The 27,432-nt window shown below is 41.6% G+C and overlaps 1 protein-coding gene and 1 long non-coding RNA gene across 3 annotated transcripts in view; both read left to right on the forward strand.

Moving 5' to 3' along the window:
• LOC131958305 (uncharacterized) lies at positions 1-15,933 on the forward strand. 2 transcript variants are annotated; one of them, XR_009389220.1, is made up of 4 exons: positions 1-213; positions 1,283-1,572; positions 8,914-9,001; positions 15,899-15,930. It is a non-coding gene; the product is annotated as an uncharacterized LOC131958305 (long non-coding RNA). The 2 variants fall into 2 exon arrangements; XR_009389219.1 differs by lacking the exons at positions 1-213; positions 1,283-1,572 and adding an exon at positions 4,465-4,655 and having other exon boundaries at positions 15,899-15,933.
• The window catches only part of LOC131958303 (mitochondrial sodium/calcium exchanger protein), a 15,256-nt gene continuing 3,742 nt past the window's right edge, over positions 15,919-27,432 (forward strand). The window contains exons 1-8 of the mRNA XM_059323263.1: positions 15,919-15,939; positions 16,044-16,199; positions 16,821-16,873; positions 17,341-17,397; positions 19,685-19,797; positions 20,044-20,211; positions 21,539-21,634; positions 22,953-23,182. Of these exons, the coding sequence (XP_059179246.1) occupies positions 15,919-15,939; positions 16,044-16,199; positions 16,821-16,873; positions 17,341-17,397; positions 19,685-19,797; positions 20,044-20,211; positions 21,539-21,634; positions 22,953-23,182 (894 nt within the window). The remainder of the gene's footprint in view (positions 15,940-16,043; positions 16,200-16,820; positions 16,874-17,340; positions 17,398-19,684; positions 19,798-20,043; positions 20,212-21,538; positions 21,635-22,952; positions 23,183-27,432) is intronic.

Below are 27,432 nucleotides of genomic sequence, written 5' to 3' on the forward strand. Positions count from 1 at the left end.
TGATGGTTGCTGAAAACAACGATGCTGTGATTCCTTTTTTTCACAATGATTCATCTTCATTTCAGAAATATATAATTAAAATAGTTATCTTTGCGTATGCTTCAACGATGCCCATCAAGTTTTAACAATGGACGATTAGTGTTTGATGCAAACTTGCAATTTATACAATTTTTGGGTATAATCGCTGAGAATATCACGAAGAACATGATAAAAGTAATATTGTATTTAATATTGTTGTGATTTTACTCAACATTTTTTTTAAATATAGGCAATTATATATTACGTCCTACTAAACTAATTTCATTTTTTTTTAAAAACATCATGCAGGGAAAAAACAAAACCTTAAAAAAATATCTTGATCAAGATAACAGAGTAGAACTAAGTCTGCCCATTTAGCCCGCCGTGTATTTGAATGGGGAGAAATCGAGCAGATGACACATTTCTTAAAAATGAGCCCAACGTATAACTGAGTATCAATCATATCATCATAGCCATTTAAAAACAAACACGCTTTTTTTTTCACAAATTGTTTTCTAGGCTACCGATTAAATTAGATAAATAAAATTGGTATCAAATTAAAGGTAAATTAATGTAGTGTTTAATTGTTTAAGTCATCTTGAACAATAATGAAGTTTAAAATCATATCTGACACCCTACCAAAATAATACTAGATCTAAATATACTAAAATACATTAAATTTGTACTAACCAACAGACAAGCAATATGAAGTTTTAAGATCACATGTCACACCGGTCATACATGTAATTTATGTTTTAATATCATCGCACAAGATTAAAAACAAATATTTAAATTCTCCTTACTGTTAGAGTTGAAACCGTTTGATGCCTTCTTTATTGTAAATTTTTTTTTTTATTAAATACATATTAAAAGAATGATAAATAATAGTACTAATAGATCTAGTAACATAATGAATATATACATATTATATTTTATTTTTCAAGAATTTTAATTTGGTCTATTAATTAAGAAATTAATAAGACCTAATTAATATTGGTATAAATACAAATTGTCATAATAAGCAAATGATCAGATGCGTTTTTATATATAATAGTAGGAGCCCTCTATAATATTCAAAATTTATACCTATAGGGCCTATGTATTTTTAATTTTTAAAAAGTACTCACTATATCACTACCAGCATATCCATGATGAGTTAAATGTCATAGATGTGTGACAGTTGATAGTTGTCTCAAACTCAATTCTTGTTTTTAAATTCCATACAGCACTGTTTTTTTTTTTTTAAATTTCCTTTTCTTTATAGTTGTTTTCTATGAAATGGACTCCTGAGATCAATAGGCAGACATGAGTATGTCTGACAAGACAGTTGAACACATCACATAGTGCTAAGGCATGGAACTGTGTTGATTTAAGGACCACATTATTATGGACCACATTTTATGGACCACATTTCATGGACCACATTTCATGGACCACATTTATTGGACCACATTGCATGGACCACATTACATGGACCACAAATCAACACCATGGCAGTAGGTCTAGAAGCTGGGCTCAAAGCCTCACAAGACAACTGTATGCTGTATATCTAAGGTTAGTGTGGATGTGTGATGTAAGGTTAGTGTGGATGTGGGATGTAAGGTTAGTGTGGATGTGGGATGTAAGTTTAGTGTGGATGTGGGATGTAAGGTTAGTGTGGATGTGGGATGTAAGGTTAGTGTGGATATGGGATGTAAGGTTAGTGTGGATGTGGGATGTAAGGTTAGTGTGGATGTGGGATGTAAGGTTAGTGTGGATGTGGGATGTAAGGTTAGTGTGGATGTGGGATGTAAGGTTAGTGTGGATGTGGGATGTAAGGTTAGTGTGGATGTGGGATGTAAGGTTAGTGTGGATGTGGGATGTAAGGTTAGTGTGGATGTGGGATGTAAGGTTAGTGTGGATGTGGGATGTAAGGTTAGTGTGGATGTGGGATGTAAGGTTAGTGTGGATGTGGGATGTAAGGTTAGTGTGGATGTGGGATGTAAGGTTAGTGTGGATGTGGGATGTAAGGTTAGTGTGGATGTGGGATGTAAGGTTAGTGTGGATGTGGGATGTAAGGTTAGTGTGGATGTGGGATGTAAGGTTAGTGTGGATGTGGGATGTAAGGTTAGTGTGGATGTGGGATGTAAGGTTAGTGTGGATGTGGGATGTAAGGTTAGTGTGGATGTGGGATGTAAGGTTAGTGTGGATGTGGGATGTAAGGTTAGTGTGGATGTGGGATGTAAGGTTAGTGTGGATGTGGGATGTAAGGTTAGTGTGGATGTGGGATGTAAGGTTAGTGTGGATGTGGGATGTAAGGTTAGTGTGGATGTGGGATGTAAGGTTAGTGTGGATGTGGGATGTAAGGTTAGTGTGGATGTGGGATGTAAGGTTAGTGTGGATGTGGGATGTAAGGTTAGTGTGGATGTGGGATGTAAGGTTAGTGTGGATGTGGGATGTAAGGTTAGTGTGGATGTGGGATGTAAGGTTAGTGTGGATGTGGGATGTAAGGTTAGTGTGGATGTGGGATGTAAGGTTAGTGTGGATGTGGGATGTAAGGTTAGTGTGGATGTGGGATGTAAGATTAGTGTGGATGTGGGATATAATGTTAGTGTGGATGTGGGATATAAGGTTAGTGTGGATGTGGGATGTAAGGTTAGTGTGGATGTGGGATATAAGGTTAGTGTGGATGTGGGATATAAGGTTAGTGTTGGTGAGGGGAGTGTTTAGTGTGGGTGTGGGGAGTGTTTAGTGTGGATGTGGGGAGTGTTAAGTGTTGGTGTGGGGAGTGTTTAAAGTTGGTGAGGGTTGGTACAGTACAAATGTTTGTGTTGACTGGGGTGTCGTTAGATCACGTGACATGACGGTTGGTACAGTACAAATGTTTGTGTTGACTGGGGTGTCGTCAGATCACGTGACATGAGTACTTGTGCTGCACGTGCACGCCTTACGAAATGTTGGACGTGACTCAAATACCAAGAGGTTCGATCAGTGATAACTTCCTCTAACGTTTGTCTCGTGCTTGGTGACAAAGTAAACAAATAAATCAAAACTGTCAGACATCTTGAAGGGGGTGCCATTGGGTGTAGTAAGGGTCGTGTGTGGTTGGTTTACCGAGGCTTGTCTAGTTTTCATGGAGGCGCCCCCGTCGTCTGGGTGCCATTGGGTGTAGTAAGGGTCGTGTGTGGTTGGTTTACCGAGGCTTGTCTAGTTTTCATGGAGGCGCCCCCGTCGTCTGGGTGCCATTGGGTGTAGTAAGGGTCGTGTGTGGTTGGTTTACCGAGGCTTGTCTAGTTTTCATGGAGGCGCCCCCGTCGTCTGGGTGCCATTGGTTGTAGTAAGGGTCGTGTGTGGTTGGTTTACCGAGGCTTGTCTAGTTTTCATGGAGGCGCCCCCGTCGTCAGGACACGCCGGCCTTTTGTGTGAGCTTACAAATACCGTACTCATCCCGCTGAAAGGGATGTCGAAAGTCAGCAGCTACGTCATCAGCGATAGTGTCACGTGGTTGACAGCCCCGCCCCGTGGCATGATGAGGGTGTTATGAAATGCAACCAGCCACACCATCCGTAGAGAAGTAAAATTACCAGCTGCTATAAACCACACCAGATGAATGTTTTAGTGTGTGACGATTTAACCACCACTACACAGATGTATCTGGACAATACTTGTGTTTTTAAATTGTTTAGGCAAATCATTATTGGCAGCCTGCTGTAAAAATAGAATGCAAATTGAAATTAGTCGCGTGTATAAAGAAACGTGAATTTGTCGTATATCTATACTAGGTTTTTTTTATAGTTTGAAAAGCTCACTTTATCCCACGTGCGAAAGGGAGGATGGCCAGAAAGGTGCGCAAGGGAAACATGCGCAACTGAAAACTGCGCGCATAAAAGGCGCAACTGAAAACTGCGCGCATAAAAGGCGCAACTGAAAACTGAGCGCATAAAAGGCGCAACTGAAAACTGCGCGCAAAAAAGGCGCAACTGAAAACTGCGCGCATAAAAGGCGCAACTGAAAACTGCGCGCATAAAAGGCGCAACTGAAAACTGCGCGCAAAAAAAGGCGCAACTGAAAAATGCGTAAGCAGAAAATGCGCACGCAGAAAAATGTACAAGTAGAAAAGTGCGCATACAAAAATGTGCACACATAGAAAAATGCGCATTGTGTGCGTGTTTCTGTTTGCATGTTTCCGTTGCGCAGTTTTTTTGCGCATTTTTCAGTTGGGAATTTTGCTCATCTTTCTGGAAACCGAAAGACAGTACTCACATTCGAAAGATGAATGCGCATAGAATTTACATTCCAATGTTCACCGTCGACTAAACTTTTCCCGCCGCCAGTTTTAAAGCAGACGTGGCCCCCCCCCTCCCCTCAGAGTGACGCGACACCCCGTGTCCCGTGTGACATGGCTGACGTCACGCTGGGTTATCTTATCCTGGTATCTGAGTGAGATAAACTGGCTGTGTTCAAACATCGTCCAGCAGGGCCAGCTCGCGGGACTCAGGCGGTACATCATACACTAGCTCTAGTCTAGTCTAGTTGTTGGCTGTTTTCTGTTGTGTCTCATGGTTGTGTCTCATGGTGTGTCTCATGGTGTGTCTTCTGTGTCTACACGTGTTGAGGGCCTGCTCGTTGACAGCTTGTTGTTGGATATCTCGGCTCGAGTAAGTTATGTTGTATGGTGACTTTATGTTGGGTGTAGTTGTATGGTGACTTTATGTTGGGTGTAGTTGTATGGTGACTTTATGTTGGGTGTAGTTGTATGGTGACTTTATGTTGGGTGTAGTTCTGGTGACTTTCCACCCCATGTTATGCGTGGTTCTGTGTTTTCAATGTGTACGTCTGTATAAGATTCCCCACGATAATACCAAGGTATAGTGTCGTGCTCAGGTCTTGTATCTATGTCAGACTACCCTCACGTACTAGCAACTAGTGTCGTGTTCAGGTCTTGTATCTATGTCAGACTACCCTCACGTACTAGCAACTAGTGTCGTGCTCAGGTCTTGTATCTATGTCAGACTACCCTCACGTACTAGCAACTAGTGTCGTGTTCAGGTCTTGTATCTATGTCAGACTACCCTCACGTACTAGCAACTAGTGTCGTGCTCAGGTCTTGTATCTATTTCAGACTACCCTCACGTACTAGCAACTAGTGTCGTGTTCAGGTCTTGTATCTATGTCAGACTACCCTCACGTACTAGCAACTAGTGTCGTGTTCAGGTCTTGTATCTATGTCAGACTACCCTCACGTACTAGCAACTAGTGTCGAGTTCAGGTCTTGTATCTATGTCAGACTACCCTCACGTACTAGCAACTAGTGTCGTGTTCAGGTCTTGTATCTATGTCAGACTACCCTCACGTACTAGCAACTAGTGTCGTGTTCAGGTCTTGTATCTATGTCAGACTACCCTCACGTACTAGCAACTAGTGTCGAGTTCAGGTCTTGTATCTATGTCAGACTACCCTCACGTACTAGCAACTAGTGTCGTGTTCAGGTCTTGTATCTATGTCAGACTACCCTCACGTACTAGCAACTAGTGTCGTGTTCAGGTCTTGTATCTATGTCAGACTACCCTCACGTACTAGCAACTAGTGTCGAGTTCAGGTCTTGTATCTATGTCAGACTACCCTCACGTACTAGCAACTAGTGTCGAGTTCAGGTCTTGTATCTATGTCAGACTACCCTCACGTACTAGCAACTAGTGTCGAGTTCAGGTCTTGTATCTATGTCAGACTACCCTCACGTACTAGCAACTAGTGTCGTGTTCAGGTCTTGTATCTATGTCAGACTACCCTCACGTACTAGCAACTAGTGTCGAGTTCAGGTCTTGTATCTATGTCAGACTACCCTCACGTACTAGCAACTAGTGTCGAGTTCAGGTCTTGTATCTATGTCAGACTACCCTCACGTACTAGCAACTAGTGTCGAGTTCAGGTCTTGTATCTATGTCAGACTACACTCACGTACTAGCAACTAGTGTCGTGTTCAGGTCTTGTATCTATGTCAGACTACCCTCACGTACTAGCAACTAGTCTCGTGCTCAGGTCTTGTATCTATGTCAGACTACCCTCACGTACTAGCAACTAGTCTCGTGCTCAGGTCTTGTATCTATGTCAGACTACCCTCACGTACTAGCAACTACTGTCGTGCTCAGGTCTTGTATCTATGCCAGACTACCCTTACGTACTAGCAACTAACCCATACCCGTAACTACCGCTACACCACTGTTACCAACTCCGTCAGCCACTTACTATCCCCTCCCCCATAAACTCCTCCCTTCGCCAATAATTACCCCCCCTCCACCACAACCCCCCCCCCCCCCCTCCACCAGTAACTCTCCCAATATTGGCTGCACATATAGAACAGGGGCGACTACTCAAAACCAGGACACAACCTGTGATCTACCCAACCGTAACTTGTTTACATGAAACATGAGTATTAGGCGTCTAGTTCTATGTATAGCACAGCCTGCGTGTGTTGAACACGTGACGGTAAACAAGCTTTGTGTCTAGACTGCGGGGACAGACTGGCGTGTTCACGTGAGACTTGCCCAACTTTTCCTTCCCCTTCTTGTGGCACCTGGTGTAACAACACAATCTATGCTTGATCTTTGACCTTTGCACAGCTGGGTTGGGGTTTTTTTTTGGAAGGGGGGGGGGGGGGCGAGACGCTGTTCACTCAAGCAAATGATTTGAAATGTGACGTGTTTCAGCAATCTCCTCTAGTCACATACTTCAACACTGGTAGGGTCTCGACCGTCGCCTCACGACCGTCGCCACACGACCACGACCGTCGCCTCACGACCACGACCGTCGCCTCACGACCACGACCGTCGCCTCACGACCACGACCGTCGCCTCACGACCACGACCGTCGCCCCACGACCACGACCGTCGCCTCACGACCACGACCGTCGCCTCACGACCGTCGCCTCACGACCACGACCGTCGCCTCACGACCGTCGCCTCACGACCACGACCGTCGCCTCACGACCACGACCGTCGCCTCACGACCACGACCGTCGCCTCACGACCGTCGCCTCACGACCACGACCGTCGCCTCACGACCACGACCGTCGCCTCACGACCGTCGCCTCACGACACGACCGTCGCCTCACGACCACGACCTCATGACCACGACCGTCGCCTCACGACCACGACCGTCGCCTCACGACCGTCGCCTCACGACCACGACCGTCGCCTCACGACACGACCGTCGCCTCACGACCGTCGCCTCATGACCACGACCGTCGCCTCACGACCACGACCGTCGCCTCACGACCGTCGCCTCACGACCACGACCGTCGCCTCACGACCGTCGCCTCACGACCGTCGCCTCACGACCACGACCGTCGCCTCACGACCGTCGCCTCACGACCGTCGCCTCACGACCACGACCGTCGCCTCACGACCGTCGCCTCACAACCACGACCGTCGCCTCACGACCACGACCGTCGCCTCACGACCGTCGCCTGACGACCACGACCGTCGCCTCACGGCCACGACCGTCGCCTCACGACCACGACCGTCGCCTCACGACCACGACCGTCGCCTCACGACCGTCACCTCACGACCGTCGCCTCACGACCACGACCGTCGCCTCACAACCATTACCACACCTTGACCACCATGTCACTAACAAGCCTACCACTACCAGATCACTACCGACTACTGCATCACTACCTCACGTTAGATCACTACCAACTACTGCATCATTACCTCACGTTAGATCACTACCGACTACTGCATCACTACCTCACGTTAGATCACTACCGACTACTGCATCACTACCTCACGTTAGATCACTACCGACTACTGCATCATTACCTCACGCTAGATCACTACCAACTACTGCATCACTACCTCACGTTAGATCACTACCGACTACTACATCACTACCTCATGTATCTATCAATACTGTCACAACTACCACTATGTCGCGACAACTACCACAACCAATTCCCGTGTCCATGACCACCACCATGACCTCATCCATTACTACCAGTTTACATCTGTCTGTGTGTGTGTGTGTGTCTGTGTGTGTGTGTTTCACCAACCAGGATGCTGGGTTTTCCCTTGCCAGCTGACTACATCAGACTACATCCATACGGTCTTAACGTTTGACTTGTTCATAATAATAGCTGTATCCTAGAAGGGGCGTCTCCATCTGGGTTTTTTCCCTGTTACTTACACACGACATCCGCTTCAATCACATTTTTTCTTAACTCCACGTGGATCAACTCATGGATAGTCCCCAGCAGTGGAACATACGCTGTGTCGTCTACACTGTTTAAGTATTGTAACGTACTCACTCTTGTAGGACATGTTACGTACACACTCTAGTAGTAGATGTTGCTGATTGAAATGACACGGTAGAAATAGCATGTCTTCTATTTTTAGATGGTGTTTACTTATCAATTGCTACTAGATATCTAACTACTATCAGACTGCACTGAAGAATGTAGGCATAACATAGACAATACAAATACAAACAGGATATAATGGTTTAGGTGAAGACTGGTTTTATTATGAAGCTTTATGTTGATATACTAGGCTTACCAGACATGTTAAATCGAACTTTATTAAGTAACTTGACTGAAATAATAAATATAGAACTTTATTAAGTAACTTGACTGAAACGATTAAAATAGAACTTTATTAAGTAACTTGACTGAAATGATTAAAATAGTTTACTTTTGTAAATTGTTAAGCATGTTAAAATGACGTTTAAAAAAACGTTTATAGTCATCATTTTGTGTGTTGAAACATTAGAGATTTTTAGTTTGGTCCCAGCACTGCCCCCCCCCCCCCCCCCCAATATTAATATCATACATTAAGATGACACTGTGTTCTTTAGGTTATTTATCGCAGTGACCATCAATGCCAAGTGAATTTATGTTTTTATTTTTTTTTTCTTCCATAGCGATGGCCCTCGCCAGATAAAGGTCAAAGGTTAGGCTAGAAGCAAGTGGAAGCACCCAAGTGTGACAGACGTCACAGGAAGGTTGCAGGTGTCCTGGTTTTATATACCTACATATACATCACCTGTTGCAGGTGTTCTGGTTTTATATACCTACATATACATCACCTGTTGCAGGTGTCCTGGTTTTATATACCTACATATACATCACCTGTTGCAGGTGTCCTGGTTTTATATACCTACATATACATCACCTGTTGCAGGTGTTCTGGTTTTATATACCTACATATACATCACCTGTTGCAGGTGTCCTGGTTTTATATACCTACATATACATCACCTGTTGCAGGTGTCCTGGTTTTATATACCTACATATACATCACCTGTTGCAGGTGTCCTGGTTTTATATACCTACATATACATCACCTGTTGCAGGTGTCCTGGTTTTATATACCTACATATACATCACCTGTTGCAGGTGTTCTGGTTTTATATACCTACATATACATCACCTGTTGCAGGTGTCCTGGTTTTATATACCTACATATACATCACCTGTTGCAGGTGTCCTGGTTTTATATACCTACATATACATCACCTGTTGCAGGTGTTCTGGTTTTATATACCTACATATACATCACCTGTTGCAGGTGTCCTGGTTTTATATACCTACATATACATCACCTGTTGCAGGTGTTCTGGTTTTATATACCTACATATACATCACCTGTTGCAGGTGTCCTGGTTTTATATACCTACATTTACATCACCTGTTGCAGGTGTTCTGGTTTTATATACCTACATATACATCACCTGTTGCAGGTGTCCTGGTTTTATATACCTACATATACATCACCTGTTGCAGGTGTTCTGGTTTTATATACCTACATATACATCACCTGTTGCAGGTGTTCTGGTTTTATATACCTACATATACATCACCTGTTGCAGGTGTCCTGGTTTTATATACCTACATATACATCACCTGTTGCAGGTGTTCTGGTTTTATATACCTACATATACATCACCTGTTGCAGGTGTTCTGGTTTTATATACCTACATATACATCACCTGTTGCAGGTGTCCTGGTTTTATATACCTACATATACATCACCTGTTGCAGGTGTCCTGGTTTTATATACCTACATATACATCACCTGTTGCAGGTGTTCTGGTTTTATATACCTACATATACATCACCTGTTGCAGGTGTCCTGGTTTTATATACCTACATATACATCACCTGTTGCAGGTGTCCTGGTTTTATATACCTACATATACATCACCTGTTGCAGGTGTTCTGGTTTTATATACCTACATATACATCACCTGTTGCAGGTGTCCTGGTTTTATATACCTACATATACATCACCTGTTGCAGGTGTCCTGGTTTTATATACCTACATATACATCACCTGTTGCAGGTGTCCTGGTTTTATATACCTACATATACATCACCTGTTGCAGGTGTCCTGGTTTTATATACCTACATATACATCACCTGTTTTAGGTTGCAGGTGTCCTGGTTTTATATACCTACATATACATCACCTGTTGCAGGTGTCCTGGTTTTATATACCTACATATACATCACCTGTTGCAGGTGTTCTGGTTTTATATACCTACATATACATCACCTGTTGCAGGTGTCCTGGTTTTATATACCTACATATACATCACCTGTTGCAGGTGTCCTGGTTTTATATACTTACATATACATCACCTGTTGCAGGTGTCCTGGTTTTATATACCTACATATACATCACCTGTTGCAGGTGTCCTGGTTTTATATACCTACATATACATCACCTGTTGCAGGTGTTCTGGTTTTATATACCTACATATACATCACCTGTTGCAGGTGTCCTGGTTTTATATACCTACATATACATCACCTGTTGCAGGTGTCCTGGTTTTATATACCTACATATACATCACCTGTTGCAGGTGTCCTGGTTTTATATACCTACATATACATCACCTGTTGCAGGTGTCCTGGTTTTATATACCTACATATACATCACCTGTTGCAGGTGTCCTGGTTTTATATACCTACATATACATCACCTGTTTTAGGTTGCAGGTGTCCTGGTTTTATATACCTACATATACATCACCTGTTGCAGGTGTCCTGGTTTTATATACCTACATATACATCACCTGTTGCAGGTGTTCTGGTTTTATATACCTACATATACATCACCTGTTGCAGGTGTTCTGGTTTTATATACCTACATATACATCACCTGTTGCAGGTGTCCTGGTTTTATATACCTACATATACATCACCTGTTGCAGGTGTTCTGGTTTTATATACCTACATATACATCACCTGTTGCAGGTGTTCTGGTTTTATATACCTACATATACATCACCTGTTGCAGGTGTCCTGGTTTTATATACCTACATATACATCACCTGTTGCAGGTGTTCTGGTTTTATATACCTACATATACATCACCTGTTGCAGGTGTCCTGGTTTTATATACCTACATATACATCACCTGTTGTAGGTGTCCTGGTTTTATATACCTACATATACATCACCTGTTGCAGGTGTCCTGGTTTTATATACCTACATATACATCACCTGTTGCAGGTGTCCTGGTTTTATATACCTACATATACATCACCTGTTGCAGGTGTCCTGGTTTTATATACCTACATATACATCACCTGTTGCAGGTGTCCTGGTTTTATATACCTACATATACATCACCTGTTGCAGGTGTCCTGGTTTTATATACCTACATATACATCACCTGTTGCAGGTGTCCTGGTTTTATATACCTACATATACATCACCTGTTGCAGGTGTCCTGGTTTTATATACCTACATATACATCACCTGTTTTAGGTTGCAGGTGTCCTGGTTTTATATACCTACATATACATCACCTGTTTTAGGTTGCAGGTGTTCTGGTTTTATATACCTACATATACATCACCTGTTGCAGGTGTCCTGGTTTTATATACCTACATATACATCACCTGTTGCAGGTGTCCTGGTTTTATATACCTACATATACATCACCTGTTGCAGGTGTCCTGGTTTTATATACCTACATATACATCACCTGTTGCAGGTGTCCTGGTTTTATATACCTACATATACATCACCTGTTGCAGGTGTCCTGGTTTTATATACCTACATATACATCACCTGTTGCAGGTGTTCTGGTTTTATATACCTACATATACATCACCTGTTGCAGGTGTCCTGGTTTTATATACCTACATATACATCACCTGTTGCAGGTGTCCTGGTTTTATATACCTACATATACATCACCTGTTGCAGGTGTCCTGGTTTTATATACCTACATATACATCACCTGTTGCAGGTGTCCTGGTTTTATATACCTACATATACATCACCTGTTTTAGGTTGCAGGTGTCCTGGTTTTATATACCTACATATACATCACCTGTTTTAGGTTGCAGGTGTTCTGGTTTTATATACCTACATATACATCACCTGTTGCAGGTGTCCTGGTTTTATATACCTACATATACATCACCTGTTGCAGGTGTCCTGGTTTTATATACCTACATATACATCACCTGTTGCAGGTGTCCTGGTTTTATATACCTACATATACATCACCTGTTGCAGGTGTCCTGGTTTTATATACCTACATATACATCACCTGTTGCAGGTGTCCTGGTTTTATATACCTACATATACATCACCTGTTGCAGGTGTTCTGGTTTTATATACCTACATATACATCACCTGTTGCAGGTGTCCTGGTTTTATATACCTACATATACATCACCTGTTGCAGGTGTCCTGGTTTTATATACCTACATATACATCACCTGTTGCAGGTGTCCTGGTTTTATATACCTACATATACATCACCTGTTGCAGGTGTCCTGGTTTTATATACCTACATATACATCACCTGTTGCAGGTGTCCTGGTTTTATATACCTACATATACATCACCTGTTGCAGGTGTCCTGGTTTTATATACCTACATATACATCACCTGTTGCAGGTGTTCTGGTTTTATATACCTACATATACATCACCTGTTGCAGGTGTCCTGGTTTTATATACCTACATATACATCACCTGTTGCAGGTGTCCTGGTTTTATATACCTACATATACATCACCTGTTGCAGGTGTCCTGGTTTTATATACCTACATATACATCACCTGTTGCAGGTGTTCTGGTTTTATATACCTACATATACATCACCTGTTGCAGGTGTCCTGGTTTTATATACCTACATATACATCACCTGTTGCAGGTGTCCTGGTTTTATATACCTACATATACATCACCTGTTGCAGGTGTCCTGGTTTTATATACCTACATATACATCACCTGTTGCAGGTGTTCTGGTTTTATATACCTACATATACATCACCTGTTGCAGGTGTCCTGGTTTTATATACCTACATATACATCACCTGTTGCAGGTGTTCTGGTTTTATATACCTACATATACATCACCTGTTGCAGGTGTCCTGGTTTTATATACCTACATATACATCACCTGTTGCAGGTGTCCTGGTTTTATATACCTACATATACATCACCTGTTGCAGGTGTTCTGGTTTTATATACCTACATATACATCACCTGTTGCAGGTGTCCTGGTTTTATATACCTACATATACATCACCTGTTGCAGGTGTCCTGGTTTTATATACCTACATATACATCACCTGTTGCAGGTGTCCTGGTTTTATATACCTACATATACATCACCTGTTGCAGGTGTCCTGGTTTTATATACCTACATATACATCACCTGTTGCAGGTGTTCTGGTTTTATATACCTACATATACATCACCTGTTTTATTGACAGTTAAATGTTTCCCATACATCACCTGTTTTATTGACAGTTAAATGGTTCCCAACTTGCTGGGGGGGGGGGGGGTAGTTGCCTCAGTAAAAACTGAAGCAAAGCTGGTTAAAATTAGAAGTTAAAAAATTTGACATTTTATTTTGACAAGTTAACAATATGCATGAATAAAAGAGAAATAGTTGAAGTGAAGGATGAGTTTTGTTAACATGTGAAGGATTAGTTTTGTTAAAATGTGAAGGATTAGTTTTGTTAAAATTTGAAGGATTAGTTTTGTTAAAATGTGAAGGATGAGTTTTGTTAAAATGTGAAGGATGAATTTTGTTAAAATGTGAAGGATTAATTTTGTTAAAATGTGAAGGATTAATTTTGTTAAAATGTGAAGGATTAATTTTGTTAAAATGTGAAGGATTAATTTTGTTAAAATGTGAAGGATTAATTTTGTTAAAATGTGAAGGATTAGTTTTGTTAACATGTGAAGGATTAATTTTGTTAACATGTCAAGGATTAATTTTGTTAACATTTGAAGGATTAATTTTGTTTCAACATAGAATGTAACAGGAATTTTTGAAGTTGGAGATAAGTGAAGTGGGTGCTTGAAGTGAAACAGGATGCGATTGAATTTCAGTAATTGGAGAAATCCAGCTACCCTCTCTTTCATTGTAAGCTAGGTGCTGTGTGTGATCTCTTTAGTTCTTCTTTGTTTGTTTGTTTGTCTGTCTGTCTGTGGCTACAGGTAGGTTTTTTTTTTAGTCTGGTTACAGTCTAGCTTTTTAGTTTGTTTTAGTTGGTTATTGTTAGGGTTTGTTATGATTTGTTAGGTTGGATATAGTTAAGCTTTGTTATGATTAGTTAGGTTGGATATAGTTAAGCTTTGGTATGATTTGTTAGGTTGGATACAGTTAAGCTTTGTTATGATTTGTTAGGTTGGATACAGTTAAGCTTTGTTATGATTTGTTAGGTTGGATAAAGTTAAGCTTTGTTATGATTTGTTAGGTTGGATATAGTTAAGCTTTGTTATGATTTGTTAGGGTTGGATATAGTTAAGCTTTGTTATGATTTGTTAGGTTGGATATATTTAAGCTTTGGTATGATTTGTTAGGTTGGATACAGTTAAGCTTTGGTATGATTTGTTACGTTGGATATAGTTAAGCTTTGGTATGATTTGTTAGGTTGGATATAGTTAAGCTTTGTTATGATTTGTTAGGTTGGATATATTTAAGCTTTGGTATGATTTGTTCGGTTGGATACAGTTAAGCTTTGGTATGATTTGTTAGGTTGGATATAGTTAAGCTTTGTTATGATTTGTTAGGTTGGATATATTTAAGCTTTGGTATGATTTGTTAGGTTGGATACAGTTAAGCTTTGGTATGATTTGTTAGGTTGGATACAGTTAAGCTTTGGTATGATTTGTTAGGTTGGATACAGTTAAGCTTTGGTATGATTTGTTAGGTTGGATACAGTTAAGCTTTGGTATGATTTGTTAGGTTGGATACAGTTAAGCTTTGGTATGATTTGTTAGGTTGGATACAGTTAAGCTTTGGTATGATTTGTTAGGTTGGATACAGTTAAGCTTTGGTATGATTTGTTAGGTTGGATATAGTTAAGCTTTGGTATGATTGACTTGTTTATGTGTAAGGTAACTCCGGATGGGCCTTGTCTAAAGTTGAATGCAGGTTTTATTGTCATACAAGAGTTCAGGGCCTATTCTTTACACAAGTTTTATTGTCATACAAGAGGTTGGCTTCTATTCTGCATAAATCTTGATTGCAGGAAGTCAAACTATTTATGTCTAGTTTAAGTTTGCCTCTAGTAGACATTTAGAATGATGTTATAGTTATACAAAGACAAAATGTTGTACACAAACTTATATTAGGATAGAATGTTTTTATAATGAGGAAGTTAATAATGATGTTGTGATATATATAATTAGCATATTGAATATAGATACAAGCCAAGAGATACAATAGTTACTGTAGATAGAGTACTGGAGTTTAGCTAGAGAATTTGAGACCACAGCGCTACACCAGTAGATAGAGTACTGGAGTGGCCAGAGAATCACAGCGCTACACCAGTAGAAAATCTTGAAGTGACCAATTTGTTCCACAACTCACATGCTCATCATTTGTTTAGGTTTTTTAAAGTTTTGTTTACATTTGTTCCAGGTCAACAAGGGGAGATAACAATGTCAGACTCTGATCTTGATGTAAGTTAATAAATATTTTCTGAAAGTTTCCCTGCCCCTGGAACCATGGGGAGAAATGTGGCTAACAGAGAGAGTCTTTGATTCCTGATTGTTGATTGTTTCAGTGCAACCAGCTCCACCACATCCCAAATCTGACGGATGTTTGTGGGTTTGTCAAAAGTACAGACTCGTGTCAGATAGATGAAGGCTTTGTCAACTACATACAGTTTCTCTACTGCACTCTCTCTGCCATCCCAGTCTGGGCCGCTTGTATTGTTATTGTAAGTATGGCCAGATTTTATTTGTATTGCCAGATTTTATTTGTATGGCCAGATTTTATTTGTATGGCCAGATTTTATTTGTATGGGCAGATTATTTTGTTGATGTAGCCAGATTTTATTTGTATGGCCAGATTTTATTTGTATGGCCAGATTTTATTTGTATGGCCAGATTTTATTTGTATGGCCAGATTTTATTTGTATTGCCAGATTTTATTTGTATGGCCAGATTTTATTTGTATGGCCAGATTTTATTTGTATGGCCAGATTTTATTTGTATGGCCAGATTTTATTTGTATGGCCAGATTTTATTTGTATGGCCAGATTTTTTGTAAATTTGGCAAAATTTTATTTGTGTTGCCAGATTATTTTGTTGATGTAGCCAGATATTCTTGCAAAATGTGGCCAGATTTTTTTGTACATTTGGACGTATTGTTATTATAAGAGTTGCCAGGTACTATTTTTATTGAAAATAGTCAGGTTTTTGTTTTATACCATGGATATATTTTATCATATATCATGACAGAACATCTGCCAGTAGCAGCCATTTTAAAATTGAGAATGTTTTATCAGATTTATATCAGATTAATACATTTCAATAACAAAAACTTCCTTTATTTACAGGGCATTTGGTGGCTATTTCTGTTTTGTGGATTGGCTACAACAGCTGATGAATTGTAAGTAGAACGTGAAGATTTCTTTGCTGAAAATATTTCATCATGTTTTCTTGATTTGAAGTAGCAAGGTCCAACATTACATATGCAAGGTTTAGATTGTGTTATTTAAGATAACAAACTAATTACTTTGGTTAATTATCTTATTTAAAAAGACTAAATTCAGTAAGATAGGAAATCAATTAACTGGTCATGCATGTAAATTTAAATTTTTAGCTTCTGCAGTTTTAGAGAAGGTTTATCATACACCAGCAGAGTTGCAAAGTTTAAAATTTATTGTGTCGGTCTTTGATGTTTGACATCATTTGTTGTCTTATTTTGATGTTGCTTTACATCTGATGTTTCAGTCTTTGATGTTTGACATCATTTGTTGTCAGCTTGTGATGTTGCTTTACATCTGATGTTTCAGTCTGTGATGTTGACATCATTTGTTGTCTTATTTTGATGTTGCTTTACATCTGATGTTTCAGCTTCTGTCCTTCTCTGGCTGTGATCTCCCAAAGTTTGAAGCTCAGCCACAACGTTGCAATATCCTTTTTAACACACTTTTAACACAATATCCTTTTTAACACACTTTTAACACAATATCCTTTTATATCTAAACACACTTTTAACACAATATCCTTTTATATCTAAACACACATTTAACACAATATCCTTTCATATCTAAACACACTTTTAACACAATATCCTTTCATATCTAAACACACTTTTAACACAATATCCTTTCATATCTAAGACAATATCCTTTAGTTTTCATATGCCCAACAAGGTAAAAGTCTTTATAGGCTTCAGATCTTAAATTGTGTAAAAAAACTGTATGTCCCATTAAACATTAACATTTATAAAATTTGATTAAAGTGTGTCAGTTGAATACAACCAGTTTGTGTCAGTTGAATACAACCAGTTTGTGTCAGTTGAATACAACCAGTTTGTGACAGTTGAATACAACCAGTTTGTGACAGTTGAATACAACCAGTTTGTGACAGTTGAATACAACCAGTTTGTGACAGTTGAATACAACCAGTTTGTGACAGTTGAATACAACCAGTTTGTGACAGTTGAATACAACCAGTTTGTGACAGTTGAATACAACCAGTTTGTGACAGTTAAATACAACCAGTTTGTGACAGTTGAATACAACCAGTTTGTGACAGTTGAATACAACCAGTTTGTGACAGTTGAATACAACCAGTTTGTGACAGTTGAATACAACCAGTTTGTGACAGTTGAACACAACCAGTTTGTGACAGTTGAATACAACCAGTTTGTGACAGTTGAATACAACCAGTTTGTGACAGTTGAATATAACCAGTTTGTGTCAGTTGAATACAACCAGTTTGTGACAGTTGAATACAACCAGTTTGTGACAGTTGAATATAACCAGTTTGTGACAGTTGAACACAACCAGTTTGTGACAGTTGAATACAACCAGTTTGTGACAGTTGAATACAACCAGTTTGTGACAGTTGAATACAACCAGTTTGTGACAGTTGAATATAACCAGTTTGTGACAGTTGAACACAACCAGTTTGTGACAGTTGAATACAACCAGTTTGTGACAGTTGAATACAACCAGTTTGTGACAGTTGAATACAACCAGTTTGTGACAGTTGAATATAACCAGTTTGTGACAGTTGAATATAACCAGTTTGTGACAGTTGAATACAACCAGTTTGTGACAGTTGAATACAACCAGTTTGTGACAGTTGAATACAACCAGTTTGTGACAGTTGAATACAACCAGTTTGTGACAGTTGAATACAACCAGTTTGTGACAGTTGAATACAACCAGTTTGTGACAGTTGAATACAACCAGTTTGTGACAGTTGAATACAACCAGTTTGTGACAGTTGAATACAACCAGTTTGTGACAGTTGAATATAACCAGTTTGTGACAGTTGAATACAACCAGTTTGTGACAGTTGAATATAACCAGTTTGTGACAGTTGAATACAACCAGTTTGTGACAGTTGAATACAACCAGTTTGTGACAGTTAAATATAACCAGTTTGTGACAGTTGAATACAACCAGTTTGTGACAGTTGAATACAACCAGTTTGTGACAGTTGAATACAACCAGTTTGTGACAGTTGAATACAACCAGTTTGTGACAGTTGAATACAACCAGTTTGTGACAGTTGAATATAACCAGTTTGTGACAGTTGAACACAACCAGTTTGTGACAGTTGAATACAACCAGTTTGTGACAGTTGAATACAACCAGTTTGTGACAGTTGAATACAACCAGTTTGTGACAGTTGAATATAACCAGTTTGTGACAGTTGAATATAACCAGTTTGTGACAGTTGAATACAACCAGTTTGTGACAGTTGAATACAACCAGTTTGTGACAGTTGAATACAACCAGTTTGTGACAGTTGAATACAACCAGTTTGTGACAGTTGAATACAACCAGTTTGTGACAGTTGAATACAACCAGTTTGTGACAGTTGAATACAACCAGTTTGTGACAGTTGAATACAACCAGTTTGTGACAATTGAATATAACCAGTTTGTGACAGTTGAATACAACCAGTTTGTGACAGTTTAATACAACCAGTTTGTGACAGTTGAATACAACCAGTTTGTGACAGTTGAATACAACCAGTTTGTGACAGTTAAATATAACCAGTTTGTGACAGTTGAATACAACCAGTTTGTGACAGTTGAATACAACCAGTTTGTGACAGTTGAATACAACCAGTTTGTGACAGTTGAATACAACCAGTTTGTGACAGTTGAATACAACCAGTTTGTGACAGTTGAATATAACCAGCTTGTGACAGTTGAATATAACCTTAACTTTGGTAAAGGTGTAACCTTTTTGGCCTTTGGTAATGGTGCACCTGACATCTTCTCTGCTATAGCGGCCATTGGTAATGCCAAGTCAGGGGATGCTGGGATGGCGGTGGGAGCGCTGTTTGGTGAGTTTTTCAGCTAGCATGGTGATGATGTAAATGTCAGTTGGTGGTGTGGTGATGTCTGTCTATCCATCTGTCAGGGGCTGGTGTGTTTGTGACCGCTGTAGTGTGATGATGTAGATGTCTGTTGGTGGTGTGATGATGTAGATGTCTGTTGGTGGTGTGATGATGTAAATGTCAGCAGATGGTGTGATGATGTAGATGTCAGCAGATGGTGTGATAATGTCTGTCTGTCTGTCTATCTGTCAGGGGCTGGTGTGTTTGTGACAGCTGTAGTGGCTGGTTCCATCGCCATCATCCACCCCTTCCACTGCATGCACCGCCCCTTCCTGCGTGATGTCATCTTCTACCTGGCCGCCTGCTTCTGGGTCTGGTGTGTTCTCTGGAAGAAGCAGATCACACAACTGGAGGCAGCAGGTAAACACAGCACGCATGACTGACTGATGGACATGCATGACTGACTGATGGACATGACACGCATGACTGAATGATGGACATGACATGCATGACTGAATGATGGACATGACATGCATGACTGAATGATGGACATGACATACATGACTGAATGATGGATATGACATGCATGACTGACTGATGGACATGACTGAATGACAGACATGACATACATGACTGAATGATAGACATGTCATGCATGACTGAATGATGGACATGACATGCATGACTGAATGATGGACATGACATGCATGACTGACTCATGGACATGACATGCATGACTGACTGATGGACATGACTGACTGATGGACATGACATGCATGACTGAATGATGAACATGACTGAATGATGGACATGACACGCATGACTGACTGATGGACATGACACGCATGACTGAATGATGGACATGACATGCATGACTGAATGATGGACATGACATACATGACTGAATGATGGATATGACATGCATGACTGACTGATGGACATGACTGAATGACAGACATGACATACATGACTGAATGATAGACATGTCATGCATGACTGAATGATGGACATGACATGCATGACTGAATGATGGACATGACATGCATGACTGACTCATGGACATGACATGCATGACTGACTGATGGACATGACTGACTGATGGACATGACATGCATGACTGAATGATGGACATGACATGCATGACTGAATGATGGACATGACATGCATGACTGAATGATGGACATGACATGCATGACTGAATGATGGACATGACATGCATGACTGACTGATGGACATGACTGACTGATGGACATGACATGCATGACTGAATGATGAACATGACTGAATGATGGACATGACATGCATGACTGACTGATGGACATGACATGCATGACTGAATGATGGACATGACATACATGACTGAATGATGGATATGACATGCATGACTGACTGATGGACATGACATACATGACTGAATGATGGACATGACATACATGACTGAATGATGGACATGACATACATGACTGAATGATGGACATGACATACATGACTGAATGATGGACATGACTGACTGATTGACATGACATGCATGACTGAATGATGGACATGACTGAATGATGGACATGACATGCATGACTGAATGATGGACATGACTGACTGATGGACATGCATGACTGAATGATGTACATGACATGCATGACTGAATGATAGACATGACGTGCATGACTGAATGATGGACATCTTTAATTACTACTTACTATATAACCGACTCAATGAGTTTGACATTTTTTAATTTTTAAATTTTCAGGATTCATCATTTTGTATGTTGTTTATGTATTGGTTGTGATTGTTGGGCGCTATATCAACCAGAAAATAAAAAATAAACGGCAAGGATTTTTTTCAGGTGGGTTTACACAAACTTGACCAGATACACTGACCACAAACCTGACCAGATGCACCAACCACAAATTTTACCAGATACACTGACCACAAACCTGACCAGATACACTGACCACAAACTTGACCAGATACACTGACCACAAACTTGACCAGATACACTGACCTCAAACTTGACCAGATACACTGACCACAAACCTGACCAGATACACTGACCTCAAACTTGACCAGATACACTGACCTCAAACTTGACCAGATACACTGACCACAAACCTGACCAGATACACTGACCACAAACCTGACCAGATACACTGACCACAAACCTGACCAGATACACTGACCACAAACTTGACCAGATACACTGACCACAAACTTGACCAGATACACTGACCACAAACTTGACTAAATACACTGACCACAAACTTGACTAAATACATTGACCACAAACTTGACCAGATACACTGACCACAAACTTGACCAGATACACTGACCACAAACTTGACTAAATACACTAACCACAAACTTGACCAGATACACTGACCACAAACTTGACCAGATACACTGACCACAAACTTGACTAAATACACTAACCACAAACCTGACCAGATACACTGACCACAAACTTGACCAGATACACTGACCACAAACTTGACTAAATACACTGACCACAAACTTGACTAAATACATTGACCACAAACTTGACCAGATACACTGACCACAAACCTGACCAGATACACTGACCTCAAACTTGACCAGATACACTGACCTCAAACTTGACCAGATACACTGACCTCAAACTTGACCAGATACACTGACCTCAAACTTGACCAGATACACTGACCACAAACTTGACCAGATACACTGACCTCAAACTTGACCAGATACACTGACCACAAACCTGACCAGATACACTGACCACAAACCTGACCAGATACACTGACCACAAACTTGACCAGATACACTGACCACAAACTTGACCAGATACACTGACCACAAACTTGACTAAATACACTGACCACAAACTTGACTAAATACATTGACCACAAACTTGACCAGATACACTGACCACAAACTTGACTAAATACACTAACCACAAACTTGACCAGATACACTGACCACAACTTGACCAGATACACTGACCACAAACTTGACCAAAATGCACTGACTACAAGCTCTATCAATTAACTAACTCTGAATAATTAAGATTGTAAATTATTTAAAAATTTGATGGATAAGAAAAAATTCCAGTGCGTTATAACATCAGATAAAATGTCTGTGTTTTATAATGTAAGATGACACCTCTGTCGTAACATTTTTCTCTGAAGAAACTGACACTGGCATACAGGGCGAGGCAGACGTCAGACAGCCGCTGTTACCCCCATCTGTGGGGGGTGGCCCTGAGGTAGAGATAGAAGCCCCACCCCTAGAGATGACCCACAGGCCCAGCTACCACACCAAGCACATGTTGACTGACTTCATGTACGAGGTCAACCCTATCGATGTCAGCTCGTGGCATGAGAAAAAGTTGCTGGGAAAAATCTACGAAATTTTCAAGGTCAGTGTCTGGGAGTTTAGTCCAACCACACTTTAGCGTAGAAGTTTTTTTTTTTAATTTATAATCCATCAAGTTAATAGCTATTTTTTCTCTAAAATAGAATAAAAACTACAGCAATGTAAACAGACAGCTTCAAGTTAAGGTGTAAAGTTATAACCACAAGTTTGTCTACCCTAGCCCAAACTTTTCTGTCTGTACTTGTAGAGCCCCCTGGTGCTCACAAACTTTTCTGTCTGTACTTGTAGAGCCCCCTGGTGTTGGTGCTCACAAACTTTTCTGTCTGTACTTGTAGAGCCCCCTGGTGCTCACAAACTTTTCTGTCTGTACTTGTAGAGCCCCCTGGTGCTCACAAACTTTTCTGTCTGTACTTGTAGAGCCCCCTGGTGCTCACAAACTTTTCTGTCTGTACTTGTAGAGCCCCCTGGTGCTCACAAACTTTTCTGTCTGTACTTGTAGAGCCCCCTGGTGCTCACAAACTTTTCTGTCTGTACTTGTAGAGCCCCCTGGTGCTCACAAACTTTTCTGTCTGTACTTGTAGGGCCCCCTGGTGCTCACAAACTTTTCTGTCTGTACTTGTAGAGCCCCCTGGTGTTGGTGCTCACAAACTTTTCTGTCTGTACTTGTAGAGCCCCCTGGTGCTCACAAACTTTTCTGTCTGTACTTGTAGAGCCCCCTGGTGCTCACAAACTTTTCTGTCTGTACTTGTAGAGCCCCCTGGTGCTCACAAACTTTTCTGTCTGTACTTGTAGAGCCCCCTGGTGCTCACAAACTTTTCTGTCTGTACTTGTAGAGCCCCCTGGTGTTGGTGCTCACAAACTTTTCTGTCTGTACTTGTAGAGCCCCCTGGTGCTCACAAACTTTTCTGTCTGTACTTGTAGAGCCCCCTGGTGCTCACAAACTTTTCTGTCTGTACTTGTAGAGCCCCCTGGTGCTCACAAACTTTTCTGTCTGTACTTGTAGAGCCCCCTGGTGTTGGTGCTCACAAACTTTTCTGTCTGTACTTGTAGAGCCCCCTGGTGCTCACAAACTTTTCTGTCTGTACTTGTAGAGCCCCCTGGTGCTCACAAACTTTTCTGTCTGTACTTGTAGAGCCCCCTGGTGCTCACAAACTTTTCTGTCTGTACTTGTAGAGCCCCCTGGTGCTCACAAACTTTTCTGTCTGTACTTGTAGAGCCCCCTGGTGCTCACAAACTTTTCTGTCTGTACTTGTAGAGCCCCCTGGTGCTCACAAACTTTTCTGTCTGTACTTGTAGAGCCCCCTAGTGTTGGTGCTCACAAACTTTTCTGTCTGTACTTGTAGAGCCCCCTGGTGCTCACAAACTTTTCTGTCTGTACTTGTAGAGCCCCCTGGTGCTCACAAACTTTTCTGTCTGTACTTGTAGAGCCCCCTGGTGTTCACAAACTTTTCTGTCTGTACTTGTAGAGCCCCCTGGTGTTGGTGCTCACAAACTTTTCTGTCTGTACTTGTAGAGCCCCCTGGTGCTCACAAACTTTTCTGTCTGTACTTGTAGAGTCCCCTGGTGCTCACAAACTTTTCTGTCTGTACTTGTAGAGCCCCCTGGTGTTGGTGCTCACAAACTTTTCTGTCTGTACTTGTAGAGCCCCCTGGTGTTGGTGCTCACAAACTTTTCTGTCTGTACTTGTAGAGCCCCCTGGTGCTCACAAACTTTTCTGTCTGTACTTGTAGAGTCCCCTGGTGCTCACAAACTTTTCTGTCTGTACTTGTAGAGCCCCCTGGTGCTCACAAACTTTTCTGTCTGTACTTGTAGAGCCCCCTGGTGCTCACAAACTTTTCTGTCTGTACTTGTAGAGCCCCCTGGTGCTCACAAACTTTTCTGTCTGTACTTGTAGAGCCCCCTGGTGCTCACAAACTTTTCTGTCTGTACTTGTAGAGTCCCCTGGTGCTCACAAACTTTTCTGTCTGTACTTGTAGAGCCCCCTGGTGCTCACAAACTTTTCTGTCTGTACTTGTAGAGCCCCCTGGTGTTGGTGCTCACAAACTTTTCTGTCTGTACTTGTAGAGCCCCCTGGTGCTCACAAACTTTTCTGTCTGTACTTGTAGAGCCCCCTGGTGCTCACAAACTTTTCTGTCTGTACTTGTAGAGCCCCCTGGTGTTGGTGCTCACAAACTTTTCTGTCTGTACTTGTAGAGCCCCCTGGTGTTGGTGCTCACAAACTTTTCTGTCTGTACTTGTAGAGCCCCCTGGTGCTCACAAACTTTTCTGTCTGTACTTGTAGAGCCCCCTGGTGTTGGTGCTCACAAACTTTTCTGTCTGTACTTGTAGAGCCCCCTGGTGTTGGTGCTCACAAACTTTTCTGTCTGTACTTGTAGAGCCCCCTGGTGCTCACAAACTTTTCTGTCTGTACTTGTAGAGCCCCCTGGTGCTCACAAACTTTTCTGTCTGTACTTGTAGAGCCCCCTGGTGTTGGTGCTCACAAACTTTTCTGTCTGTACTTGTAGAGCCCCCTGGTGTTGGTGCTCACAAACTTTTCTGTCTGTACTTGTAGAGCCCCCTGGTGTTGGTGCTCACAAACTTTTCTGTCTGTACTTGTAGAGCCCCCTGGTGCTCACAAACTTTTCTGTCTGTACTTGTAGAGCCCCCTGGTGCTCACAAACTTTTCTGTCTGTACTTGTAGAGCCCCCTGGTGCTCACAAACTTTTCTGTCTGTACTTGTAGAGCCCCCTGGTGCTCACAAACTTTTCTGTCTGTACTTGTAGAGTCCCCTGGTGCTCACAAACTTTTCTGTCTGTACTTGTAGAGCCCCCTGGTGTTGGTGCTCACAAACTTTTCTGTCTGTACTTGTAGAGCCCCCTAGCTCAAACTTTTCTGTCTGTACTTGTAGAGCCCCCTGGTGCTCACAAACTTTTCTGTCTGTACTTGTAGAGCCCCCTGGTGCTCACAAACTTTTCTGTCTGTACTTGTAGAGCCCCCTGGTGCTCACAAACTTTTCTGTCTGTACTTGTAGAGCCCCCTGGTGCTCACAAACTTTTCTGTCTGTACTTGTAGAGCCCCCTGGTGTTCACAAACTTTTCTGTCTGTACTTGTAGAGCCCCCTGGTGTTGGTGCTCACAAACTTTTCTGTCTGTACTTGTAGAGCCCCCTGGTGTTCACAAACTTTTCTGTCTGTACTTGTAGAGCCCCCTGGTGCTCACAAACTTTTCTGTCTGTACTTGTAGAGCCCCCTGGTGTTGGTGCTCACAAACTTTTCTGTCTGTACTTGTAGAGCCCCCTGGTGCTCACAAACTTTTCTGTCTGTACTTGTAGAGCCCCCTGGTGTTGGTGCTCACAAACTTTTCTGTCTGTACTTGTAGAGCCCCCTGGTGTTGGTGCTCACAAACTTTTCTGTCTGTACTTGTAGAGCCCCCTGGTGCTCACAAACTTTTCTGTCTGTACTTGTAGAGCCCCCTGGTGCTCACAAACTTTTCTGTCTGTACTTGTAGAGCCCCCTGGTGTTGGTGCTCACAAACTTTTCTGTCTGTACTTGTAGAGCCCCCTGGTGCTCACAAACTTTTCTGTCTGTACTTGTAGAGCCCCCTGGTGCTCACAAACTTTTCTGTCTGTACTTGTAGAGCCCCCTGGTGCTCACAAACTTTTCTGTCTGTACTTGTAGAGCCCCCTGGTGCTCACAAACTTTTCTGTCTGTACTTGTAGAGCCCCCTGGTGCTCACAAACTTTTCTGTCTGTACTTGTAGAGCCCCCTGGTGCTCACAAACTTTTCTGTCTGTACTTGTAGAGCCCCCTGGTGCTCACAAACTTTTCTGTCTGTACTTGTAGAGCCCCCTGGTGCTCACAAACTTTTCTGTCTGTACTTGTAGAGCCCCCTGGTGCTCACAAACTTTTCTGTCTGTACTTGTAGAGCCCCCTGGTGTTCACAAACTTTTCTGTCTGTACTTGTAGAGCCCCCTGGTGTTGGTGCTCACAAACTTTTCTGTCTGTACTTGTAGAGCCCCCTGGTGCTCACAAACTTTTCTGTCTGTACTTGTAGAGCCCCCTGGTGCTCACAAACTTTTCTGTCTGTACTTGTAGAGCCCCCTGGTGCTCACAAACTTTTCTGTCTGTACTTGTAGAGCCCCCTGGTGTTGGTGCTCACAAACTTTTCTGTCTGTACTTGTAGAGCCCCCTGGTGCTCACAAACTTTTCTGTCTGTACTTGTAGAGCCCCCTGGTGCTCACAAACTTTTCTGTCTGTACTTGTAGAGCCCCCTGGTGTTGGTGCTCACAAACTTTTCTGTCTGTACTTGTAGAGCCC

The sequence above is a fragment of the Physella acuta genome, unplaced genomic scaffold (assembly GCF_028476545.2).
Source record: "Physella acuta isolate Inbredline_101_S28 unplaced genomic scaffold, ASM2847654v3 ptg001312l, whole genome shotgun sequence".
Taxonomy (NCBI): domain Eukaryota; kingdom Metazoa; phylum Mollusca; class Gastropoda; family Physidae; genus Physella; species Physella acuta.